Raw genomic sequence first — 12,199 nt, forward strand, 5'->3', positions numbered from 1 at the left:
TAGCATCGTCCGGCCGATGTTTATGGCTCTGGGAAATACCTTTACTGTTCCGATACACGTTTAATGAATCCGATGTCGGGCGATCACCGGGCAATACCTGTGCGTTGATAGTCCGATCTTGTTTCGATCTCAACTGGATTCCTTCCCGGGCCCGATGTCGGGTAAAATTTTAAGTGAGAAATTGGCCCGTTTTCGTGCGATCATCGGCCGGTTGCCAGCACGATGAGCGTAAAAATACGTCGGCCGCTGATAGGATGGTGATCAGTGTCTATTTGTGACTGAGGTATAAGCGAAAAGGAAATTGTTGAAAGGAAGATTGGCCGTCACACCTCTCGATCGCGGCCATCTACACATTATCAGAGTAAAGGTCGTCGGTAGAAGTATTACATGTGATGAATTTTTGCTAGACTGTAATTGCATTTTTTAGTGAACATATATTTGCAACTCAAAAATCTGCGTATCAATACAATTCTGGATACTGTAGTTTTGAAACATCATCATGAAAACAAGCAATCATGTTTGATCATTATAGGGATATAAAAATACCTGCGTAAAATAAATTAAATGTATAGATTTATGGTATCATAAAGTGCTAGATTTGTATCGATCATTATCACTAATAAAGAGTTTTCAATATTCATGTACATGCAAAGACAGTTCAATTTGCAAAATATGCAGGTCCCGGATGCACGTTTTTTTTTATTTGAATGTTGAAATTTATTAACCAGGTTTTCCGAAGGAAAAAACTGGTTATTAGATTGGAGAATGCGGGCAGGCTGGCGGGCGGGCGGAACAAGCTTGTTCGGGCCATAACTTTGTCGTTCATTGTGAGATTTTAAAATCATTTGGCACATTTGTTAACCATCATTAGACGGTGTGTCGCGCGAAAAAAATTACGTCAATATCTCCAAGGTCAAGGTCACACTTTGAGTTCAAAGGTAAAAAATAGCCATAAATGAGCTTGTCTGGGCTATAACTATGTCATTCATTATGAGATTTTAAAATCATTTGGCACATTTGTTCACCATCATGGGGCGGTGTGTCGCACAAAAGAATCACGTCAATATCTCCAATGTCAAGGTCGCCACGACTAAAAATAGATTAATTTTAAAACAAACTTACAAAGGGGGTTAATTTTGTTTGTTCATTTCAAAAGTTCAGTTTGAGTTGTCTCCCTTTATCAGATTTTTTTTCACAATGAAAACCTGGTTTTGTGACAATTTTGTCCCTTGTTAATATTTTCATTCAATGTAAACGAAACGAAAATTCATTCAATGTAAAATAAAATAAAAAATATATTTGAAGATTGAAATGTATTGCGATTTTTTATGGCTTTGTTTTATAACTGATTCAATGCACCTTTTACACTAAATTTTGATGACTGATAAAAAATAACACTATCGCATCCACACCACTTATAATTATTATCAAAATGTTTTATAATTTTTATGTCCCCCAGTATAGTAGAGGGGGACATATTGTTTTTGCCCTGTCTGTTGGTCTGTTGGTTGGTCTGTTGGTTTGCGCCAACTTTAACATTTGCAATAACTTTTGCAATATTGAAGATAGCAACTTGATACATGTATTTGGCATGCATATGTATCTCATGGAGCTGCACATTTTGAGTGGTGAAAGGTCAAGGTCAAGGTCATCCTTCAAGGTCAAAGGTCAAATATATGGGTCAAAATCGCTCATTTAATTTACACTTTTGCAATATTTCAATATTCAAGATAGCAACTTGATATTTGGCATGCATGTGTATCTCATGAAGCTGCACATTTTGAGTGGTGAAAGGTCAAGGTCAAGGTCATCCTTTAAGGTCAGAGGTCAAATATATGTGGCCAAAATCGCTCATTTTTGCAATATTGAAGATAGCAACTTGATATTTGGCATCTCATGGTGCTGCACATTTTGAGTGGTGAAAGGTCAAGGTCAAGGTCATCCTTCAAGGTCAAATATATTGGTCAAAATTGCTCATGTAATGTCACTTCTACAATATTGAAGCTAGCAATTTTATATTTGACATGCATGTGTATGTTATGGAGCTGCACATTTTGAGTGGTGAAGGGTCAAGATCAAGGTCATCCTCCAAGGTCAAACGTCATATACGGGGACATAGTATTTCACAAACACATCTTGTTAAAATATCATTTATTAAAGTTTTACTTTAAGAAAGAAAACAGGTATTTATAGTTTTGTTTTGTGAAATTGTCAGTATTTAGTCTACCAACGACCTTTACTCTGATAATATGTAAATGGCCGCAATCGAGAGATGTGATTCTATTTTTAGTAACGGAAAACCCCTCTCGTGACGTCATGCCAAAACCTCCTATATAATACCCTCCGGCGACAGACGATACCTTTCAACGATTTCCTTTTCGCTTAAACCTCAGTCACAAAAAGACACCAATCACCGTCTGATCAGCGGCCGATGCATATTTCCGCTCATCGTGCTGGCGACCGGCCGATGATCTCACGGCCGATTTGAGGCATTGGGCGGCGTCCGGATTAATTTTAAGTCTCACATAAAATTTTACCCGACGTCGGGCCCTGGAAGGAATCGAGTTGAGATCAAAACAAGATCGGATGATCAACACACAGGTATTGCCTTTCGAACGCCCGACATTGGATTCATTGAACGTGAATAGGCAACAGTAAAGGTATTTCCCAGAAGCATATACATCGGCCCGCGACCGTCTGATTGCCGAAGGGCCTCCGCACGATGCCCGACGAACACCGGACGATTCTCGTTGTGATACACGTACAATGAATCCGATGTTGGGCGCACGCAGGGCGATAACCTTCGTTGATCGTCCGATCTTTTTTCTATCTCAACTCGATTCCTTCCTGGGCCCAATGTTGGGTAAAACAAACTGTCATCAAAGACAGATCGGCATTACGCCAATTTTTCTGATTTACGCGAAGTACATATCTGGCGTAAATTTACGTCAGAATTTACGCACTGCGTTAATTTACGCTGTTAAGTGAAACGCGTTTTTGAGAACAAGATTTGGGTACGCAAATATTTATGGAAATTATTTGTGTACGCAGCTTAGTGAAATGCACTCTTAGAGCATAACTGGGGAAATCTAGAGTCTAGAGCATAACTGGGGAAATCTAGAGTCTAGAGCATAACTGGGGAAATCTAGAGTCTAGAGCATAACTGGGGAAATCTAGAGTCCATTAAGCATAACTGGGGAAATCTAGAGTCTAGAGCATAACTGGGGAAATCTAGAGTCTAGAGCATAACTGGGGAAATCTAGAGTCTAGAGCATAACTGGGGAAATCTAGAGTCTAGAGCATAACTGGGGAAATCTAGAGTCTAGAGCATAACTGGGGAAATCTAGAGTCTAGAGCATAACTGGGGAAATCTAGAGTCTAGAGCATAACTGGGGAAATCTAGAGTCCATTAGAGCATAACTGGGGAAATCTAGAGTCCATTAAATATGAAATGCATTTTGTGTCGCCAGTTATAATGAAAGCCAAAGAAAACTCTTTAATTTAGGTCATATGATAATTTATTTTATGGATTTTTCATTAATTTAACAATGTTAATGTGTTTGTAAGTTGCAGTTAAATTTGATAATTCTGAGTGAGTGGCATTATTTTGAGCATTATTTATTTAGGTTTGCCTCATGAGTACATGAGACGTAAGTGTACAAGAAATGCTTACTCAGTATACCTTCATATGTTTGTGCTTACCCCACTTATAGAGATATAGCATCATTTTATGTTATACACAAAAGTAACCTTTATCAAGCATGTATTGTACGTCTAGTTGCATAGTTGCATAATATACATGTACTTATAGTTGCAAAATGCAATTATATTACAGCAAATTATTTGTTACTGTAGATATTTATTAGACTGTTATATCATATAATTTCTTAAACAATTTTTTTAAGGTATTGCACATTGTAATACCTTTTGTTAAAAATGGAAATGAAGTGCCCATGAAGTGTAGAAAAATACAATTGTTCCATATAAGAAATTATATAATCAGATTGATGCCAACCATAAGTAAGAATCTTTATAACCCTAAATTTAACATACACAATGTGAACCTTCAGCTGTACCAGCAGGAGGTATACTTTATTATGCAATGTGATCCTTTTTTATGACAGGGAACCAATCGCCAAACAGTGATGCAGGAAACAAACATTATCAATGATTAGTTTTTGTCTTAATTATTCATTTTATAAAATTGTTTGAACTATAATAATCACTATATAGTCATTATAAGCTTCGGCGTAATGTTGTTGTTCAGGTTTTGCGATACATACATTATCATTTTTAGTTTTTAGTTTTTGAGCACTTCCTTTATATATAATTATATTTTTAATATAAATAAAATTGTTTATGTTGTTACTTTGAGCAAAACATAAATGGTTGAATTACATACATTTACATAATAATTCGAAATTTCAGTATGGAATATGGGCTAAGATTTTTGGAGGAAAGCATACTTTGTTTAAACCTAAATATTTTAGTTACATCAGTGTTTGTGATTTGCAATGACTCTTCTTTAATGAATATATACGTGTGCAATCTATTGACTCAAAACTGTAGATGTACATGTGTAAATATCAGAGTCTTATTGATCTGAATACTAGAACATTGATTCAGTCTTTTAACTAAATCTTCATGCATGTTTTCTTCAAGCTGGTGGCATAAAAAGTAAGTAATGTGATGACTTGCGAGATCTTCATTGGCAGTTTGAACATGTAGATTAATGCTTTGACACTTGGTTCTCTTCTCTCTGATATTTGATGTCTGTCAGCAAAAAAACATGTTTTCCAAAGGTAGTGGGTTCAAATTTCCTTTGTCAAAAATTACACTATATGCTTTGAGCCACTTTACACTTAGATCCACTTTACACTTAGATCCACTTTACACTGTGATCTACTTTACACTTAGATCCACTTTACACTGTGATCTACTAAGCACTTTGATGCATTAAATGCTTAGATCCACTTTTGACTAGGTAAAACAATGTTTGATTTATTGAAGATATTTCAATGCTCAGGAGTCTGGCATGGCTAAAGTAAATTTGTAGATGCAGGGTTGTGGGAGCAAATATTTAGACCAAAAAACATGTTTTGAGGATGTTAATATAATTGCTACTTAAATAGACTTTGTGTAAGAATAATGCAAAAACTTAATCAATATATTTTAATATTTGAATGTAATTGAATTAAAATGTTACTGTAATGTATCGCATACCGTACATTGTACATGTGTATCTCATTATTATAATAGAATAAGTTAGATTTTACATAAAACATGCATTCATGATATGCTTACACTGTGAATTTGTAAATCTTATAAATTGTCTAGAACTCACGAACAATTTATCTGTCATTGATACTTATAAAATATTAGCAACATATATTTCAATATCTAATCACATATTTACGCTTATTTGCAGACAGGCACAAATATGCATTTAACGCTTTGTTCTGACTTATCAGAGATCCTACCTATACACATTTCTAATTTGATCCGAATTTGGCATTTTTAGTTTTTGATTTTATAGGGAAAAGTGTAGGCGGTGGCTTAGAGGACTTAATGCCCCAGATAGGAGTCAGTCAACATTTTTGTCTGTTCTTCTGTTACATGTGTAAATGAACATATACACTGTTTTATTTTGTGCATAGTAAACCCTCAAGTATTTATCTCTAGTACTAGTAAATTTTATTTCTGGAATTATAGCATAATTATATTTTATTTACACATGTGACCTTTATCAAGCATGTCTTGTAAGTATAGTTGCAAAGTAGAATTATATGTGAAATAGTTGTGAAAGGCAAATGCTATGGAGTTTTTGCTTTTTGTTTTAATTTACATAAGAAAGCTTCTGTGCGCATCTTATCTGAAATCTTGTGTGCAGTTTTCTTCCAATTTGTAAAGAAAAAAGATTTCTAAGTTCTGCAGTGCATATTGTCAAGGTCCCATATTCACCAGCCAATTCCTAAAATTAAGTATAAGAATAAAATATATTTTAAAAACTTGTTTGTTCTAAATAGTCTTTATAGTTGAGTCAAACGTGATATGTGACAACTCAAGTAATATCATTCTTCATATGAAACAGTGTGCTTATGATATAAGTACCTTTGAAAGAGTGCTTCTATTCAAACTCTGAAGTACAATTTCTTGATTCTTTGTCAAATAGTCATACTCAAGTCTAAATATTGGTTGGTGCATAAGAGCCAAAGTTTTGCAAGTTCGTTTGTTTACGGCGTTATTGCTCTTTGTTTGAAATTACATATATAAATCTGTGTGTAACTTCTCACTAATTTTTGGCAAACTGTGAAATAAAAATATCCGCAAAAGCTACAGTGCATATTGTCAAAGTTTCTTGATTTCATTATGTTTAGGAAGTCATTGCCCTTTGTTTAGAATTACATATTAAAGTTTCTGTGTGCAACTCCTACATTTTGGCTATTTTTCATCTCTTTTACAGAATAATGATCTCTAATTGTAACAACACATATTGTTAACATTTCACAATTTCATTGTTTAAAGAGTTATTGCCCTTTGTTTGAAAATTGCATAGTGCCATGGCCTTGTGATGCAGTTTTTATCCCCGCCGAAAAAAAATTTGGATGGGATATAGTAATTGGTCCTGTCCGTCTGTCCGTCCTTCTGTGCGGCCGGCCGAAACTTTGTCCGGAGCATAACACCAAATCAATGGATTTTACTTTAAACTTAGAATATAAACAGATGGCAACTAGGAGAAGTGCAGTGACCAAGAACCATAACTCTATCTACCTTAGTTTTTGAATTATCTCCTCTTTTATGTAACTTTAAAGTAAATTTTTGTAAGGAGCATAGCTCTAAATATACTAAAGGGATTTACTTGAAACTTTAAATATAAACAGATGGCAACTAGGAGAAGTGCAGTGATCAAGAACCACAACTCTATCTATCTTAGTTTTTGAATTATCTCCCCTTTTATATAGTTTTTAAGTAATTTTTGTCCAGAGCATAACTCTAAATTTACTGAAGGGATATACTTGAAACTTGAAATATAAATAGATGGCACGTAGGAAAAGTGCAATGACTAAGAACCATAACTCTATCTACCTTAGTTTTTGAATTATGTCCCCTTTTATATAACTTTAAAGTAAATGTTTGTCCGGAGCATAACTCCAAATCTACTAAAGGGATTTACTTGAAACTTGAAATATAAACAGATGGCAATTAGGAGAAGTGCAGTGACCAAGAACCACAACTCTATCTACCTTAGTTTTTAAATTGTCTCCCCTTTTATATAATTTTAAAGTAAATTTTTGTCGGGAGCTTAACTCTAGATCTACTGAAGGGATTTACTTGAAACTTGAAATATAAACAGATGGCAAGTAGGAGAAGTGCAAGGACTAAGAACCATAACTCTATCTACCTTAGTGTTTGAATTATCTCCCTTTATTTAATTTCAAAGTAAATTTTTGTCCGGGGCATAATGAATTATCTCCCTTTATTTGTTTTTACAAATATTATTCTACTCTCTAAAACAAATGTTGTCATGCAATTAAACACATTTCGGCGGGGATTAGGAACTTCTGTGACAAGCTCTTGTACTTTTTGTTTCTGAAAAATGCTATTGCAAATGTACCCTGTTGTAAATAATACTTCTGTGACGGGGCATGTGCTTTATTTGATAGCATCTATTAAGTTTGCAGTCTTACTTTTGAAACAACCTTTAGAAAAAAGAAATACCACATATAATTGTTTTTTTACATTTTTAAAGCAATGTGCTCAAAGTGATCAACACATGTCTGGCATTCCTTGTCATGTACTGTCTGTCATCAACTTTTCGCTGGTTACCTCTCTACAGGCTATGATTTTGATCTTATCTTGATAAAAATTGCTCAGAATGTTTATCTTGTCAATATCTAGCCCAAGTTGATATCTGGGTCATGTGTGTCCAAAACTAGGTTACTAGGTAAAGTCTTACAAAAACCTTGTTACCACACTAGAAGCCACAGGAATGACTATATTGCCATGAAACTTAGCCAGATTATTTTTATCTTTCTTATATCTTGGCCGATTTTAGATGTTAGCTGTATGCGTCCAAAAACAAGGTCACCAGCTTAAATATTGACCTTGTTACAATTTTAGAGGCCACTTTTATGAATTAATGTTGAAGAAACTTGAATGAATGAAACTTGTCAGAATTTTAAACTTGCCATATATCTAAGCTCAGTATTAATCTGGATCATGCATGTCTTAATGCTAGATCACCAATTTAAATCTTAGAAAACACTTTAAACAACTATAAGCCACATTTATGACTCAACCTGAAACATGGCCTGAATCTGAATCTGTGTCACTTGGGTTACCTTGCCAAATCTTTAAAAGCCCATATTACCTCTTGAAGCCATATTTATGCTTCAATATTAATGAAACTTATTCAGAATGTTTACCTTGACAATATCAAAGCCATGGTGGAATAAGGGTCATTAGTTCAGTCAAAATCTATGTGACCAGATCAAGTCTTTGATAATTGATGTACCATAAAATCAGGTGAACGCTTCAGAGCCATCATATTATAGCCTGCTTGTTTAACTTATGTAACAATATTGAATATTGTATCAAAAAAGATCATTTGAATTCAATTGAGGTTTATGTTATGAATGGTCAAACACAACTATCATTTCTTTGAAACACAGAATGTTCAAACGATAATGAATATAGTTAATTGAAGTTTTATCATTTGTGAATTGCTACCTTACTTGTTTTATCTATCATTGAACAATCTGCCATTTGTGTCCAATGGTACCATAAACATAAGATTCTGTACTTCCCCCAAAAAGCATTATTAATATTTTTCTGGATTGTTTATGATTTGTTCTATGTGCATTTGTCCTTATCATATCGTGTTTGTGCTGTTTAAAGGCATAACAGGCAAGGTAGATGGCAAAGAAGCAGACCAAGAGGACAAAGGCATATTAGGGCTTGCGGAAATTCATGATGACTATCTATCTGGCAAGAACAAGGTGTTCGGTAAAGATAAACTGGCATCTACGATGTTTTCGGAAAGCAATCGCACGCTGATGTCATACTTTACGCGCCTGGGGAGGTCCACTAAACAGAACGAGACTATTGACCTGATGTATGTTGCAGACTTGTTTGAGAAGGGCGCCAGTGTTAACTGCACAGACACCTTTGGGCAGTCCTTACTGCATGAGGTAATACTTATTGACCTGATGTATATCGCAGACTTGTTTGAGAAGGGCGCCAGTGTTAAGTGCACAGACACCTTTGGGCAGTCCTTACTGCATGAGGTAATACTTATTGACCTGATGTATGTCGCAGACAGAAGGGCGCCAGTGTTAACTGCACAGTCCGTCCGTCTGTCTGTCTGTCTGTCACTCATTTTGTGTCACAAAACTTTAACCTTGGTCATAACTTTTGCAATATTGATGATAGCAACTTGATATTTGGCATGCAGTGTATCTCATGGAGCCAGACATTTTGAGTGGTGAAAGGTCAAGGTCATCCTTCAAGGTCAAAGGTCAAAAAATATCAAAGCGGCAAATTAGGGGGCATTGTGTTACTGACAAACACATCTCTTGTTTATGTTAACTGTGCATCAATGGTATAAACTTTTCATTTCATGAAAGAAACCTTACAAACTAGAGTGTTTGTTTCTTGACAGGTTGCCAGCAAATGGCATGTTGATGTGGCCTGCTTCCTCATTGAGAACGGAGCAGATGTGAATTTGGCCGACCATTATGGAAGAACACCCTTGCATGTGGCTGCTGGTGACAACTATCCAGATATGGTCAATCTGCTCATAGACAATGGCGGTAACTATAAATTGAGTTATGCATTTATTATAGTCATGTATACATGTTTTGGAAATTGTCACAAAAATAATGGGGGGAAGTTTTGATGAATATTGTTACCAGTATGTTATTTCATCTCAAATATTGACTTAAAAATGGACGTAAAGATGTTCTACATGTACTGTTCTTAATATAAACTTCTATCTGTATTATTTTGTGAAAATTGATAAGTTTTATACACCAAAAATCACTTTTTTTTTTAATTATTCCCTCATTTTGATTTTGCCCAAAACTTTTGTTATCCAATTTAAAAACGGAATATTATCCCTATTGTAAAAATCTAATATCTATAAGGAATACTTAGGACAACAAAATGGAAATCAGGCTCGGATTTCCACTTGTCACCCCTAGTTGTAAAATAATTATTTAAAAAGATGCAAGATAAAGTTTGATTTGTAATTGCAGCACGCAGAGAAGCACAGACACTAGGAGAACTGCAGACCCCGGTACACTTTGCCGCGCGCAATGATGCTACAGACTCCCTCAAGGTGCTCATCAAACGGGGTTGTCAGTACAAAGAGGTCAGGGACTACAAAGGTCGCACACCACTGCATATCGCTGCACAGCTAGGTATGTTGTACTGTCTGCCTTTTCTTCCCGTTTTGATGTGTTTTTGAAGTTAAATACATGCTGCGGTAATAACCCATACCCAGCTGCATATTGACGGTTATGAAGATTTGGGTTTTTTACTCTTTGGTTGTACCCTGTTGCATATGGCTGTATATTTAGGTGTGTCTTTGTGCTTTAGGTAAAACATTTTCATAAATAATCAATGTTAAGATACAGGAAAACAAAAAAATATGATTGAAAGGTTATTATATTTGTTTCTACCGGTATATCTTTAAAGCAAGAATTATCACATGCAAAAAACTGTTTAACTCCTAAATGAAGAATAAAATGATTGATTAACTCTTGAACACTACTAAGGAAAACTTTAATACGTTTTTTTCTGCCATTATCAGACTTGCAAAGCAGCTTTCTCCCGAGACAACCAGTAAGACATTATTCCCCATCCAATTCTTTGGCTGAACACATATATGAACTTTGCAGGGAAAATGGGATTTAATGAAGTCTGCACATGCTACACAGGGTTGACGCTATGCATAAAATAGTTTTTCGCTGAGAAGGGACTTCTTTAAAGGAAAAATAACATATAAGCGGATAGTGTTGTCCCTGATTAGCCTGAGCAGACTGCATACGCTTCTGTGGGACAAAACTTGACACATTTTCCGCGTATACCCTTTTTCAGATCGCAGTGAGACTGCCCGTCTGCTTCTAGAGCTTGAGGCTCCAGTAGGGCTCACTGACAACAAGGGGCAGAGCATCATCAACTGGATGATCACAAAGATGCCACCTGTGGTGAGAATAGAAAAGTTCATTAACCCTTTCCCAATGAGAAGCAAGAGTCTAAAAGGCTATATGCAACCAGCATAAAACCAGATCAGCTTGCAAGTAACTCGCTGGCTGTTCAGTTTTTATGTTGTTTGCTGCCCATGAGTGTCTCAGGGTTGAAGATGAAACCTTTAAAGCTTGAATCTAGTAAGAAAATTCTTTAAATTAAATTGTTTCTAAGGAACTAAAGAAATCTCAAAGTGCATATGTTAGTGGTAAAAGGTTAAAAAATTGTCAATACTGGGCCAGTATTAACAAAGGACCTATGGACAATTCTTAATTCACAAGCATCAGCATCATGTGATTTGCGAACCCTGCTGCTTATTATCCCCCGCCATAGGCAGAGGGATATTGTTTTGGCGTTGTCCGTCCTTCCGTCTGTCCGTCTTTCCGTCCGTCTGTCTTTCCGTCTGTCCGTCCGGAGCCATATCTTGGAAGTGCTTTGGCGGATTTCATTGATACTTGGTATGAGTATATATATATGGATAAGAGGATGATGCATGCAAAATGTCATTTTTCACCATCTGTTAATTACGGAGTTATGGCCCTTTGTATCTTGAAAAAACGCTTTTTTGAGTGTCAAATATACCACTTTTGTGTACAGAAGCATATTGGGGGGGGGGGGGGGGGGGGGGGGGGATATCAATTCATCGAATTTGCTTGTTTGAGAAGTGATTGCACCAACAACTCTGCTTGTGAGATAGACAGCTACAGTTTGTAGTTGTCAGCCTATATTTGATGGTTGCTGGTGGTTGAAGACCATCACAGCTGTTTAGCTTGCCTTTCATTTATTTGATCGTGCTATACCACTCGCCTGCTTATCAGGGTAAAACTATGGTTAAGGTTGGCTTGCAGTAACTCCATATAGCTGTTTCTGCTTCATATTTGTGGGTAATTGTGTGAGATCACTTACCAAGGTCCATAACTCTTATCTGCATCTATTAAGTAAACAATAT

At 35.8% G+C, this 12,199-nt stretch overlaps 2 protein-coding genes across 8 annotated transcripts in view; both read left to right on the forward strand.

Moving 5' to 3' along the window:
- LOC127867497 (delta(24)-sterol reductase-like) overlaps positions 1-1,944 on the forward strand; it is a 131,307-nt gene extending 129,363 nt beyond the window's left edge. The window contains exon 10 of one of the 2 annotated variants that reach the window (XR_008043519.1): positions 1,926-1,944. The gene's annotated coding sequence lies outside the window, so the exon portion shown is untranslated. Of the gene's footprint in view, positions 1-1,635; positions 1,792-1,925 lie in introns of those variants that run through there. The other variant, XR_008043520.1, reaches the window with a different exon arrangement.
- The window catches only part of LOC127867492 (transient receptor potential cation channel subfamily A member 1-like), a 66,826-nt gene that overhangs the window by 7,057 nt on the left and 47,570 nt on the right, over positions 1-12,199 (forward strand). For 2 of the 6 annotated variants that reach the window (XM_052408666.1, XM_052408668.1), the window contains exons 4-9: positions 3,627-3,650; positions 4,663-4,677; positions 8,899-9,287; positions 9,662-9,812; positions 10,257-10,421; positions 11,101-11,210. In XM_052408666.1, coding sequence (XP_052264626.1) covers positions 3,627-3,650; positions 4,663-4,677; positions 8,899-9,287; positions 9,662-9,812; positions 10,257-10,421; positions 11,101-11,210 — 854 coding nt within the window. The remainder of the gene's footprint in view (positions 1-3,626; positions 3,651-4,662; positions 4,678-8,898; positions 9,288-9,661; positions 9,813-10,256; positions 10,422-11,100; positions 11,211-12,199) is intronic. The other 4 variants (XM_052408670.1, XM_052408671.1, XM_052408667.1 and 1 more) reach the window with 3 other exon arrangements.

The sequence above is a fragment of the Dreissena polymorpha genome, chromosome 2, assembly GCF_020536995.1.
Source record: "Dreissena polymorpha isolate Duluth1 chromosome 2, UMN_Dpol_1.0, whole genome shotgun sequence".
Classification (NCBI taxonomy): domain Eukaryota; kingdom Metazoa; phylum Mollusca; class Bivalvia; order Myida; family Dreissenidae; genus Dreissena; species Dreissena polymorpha.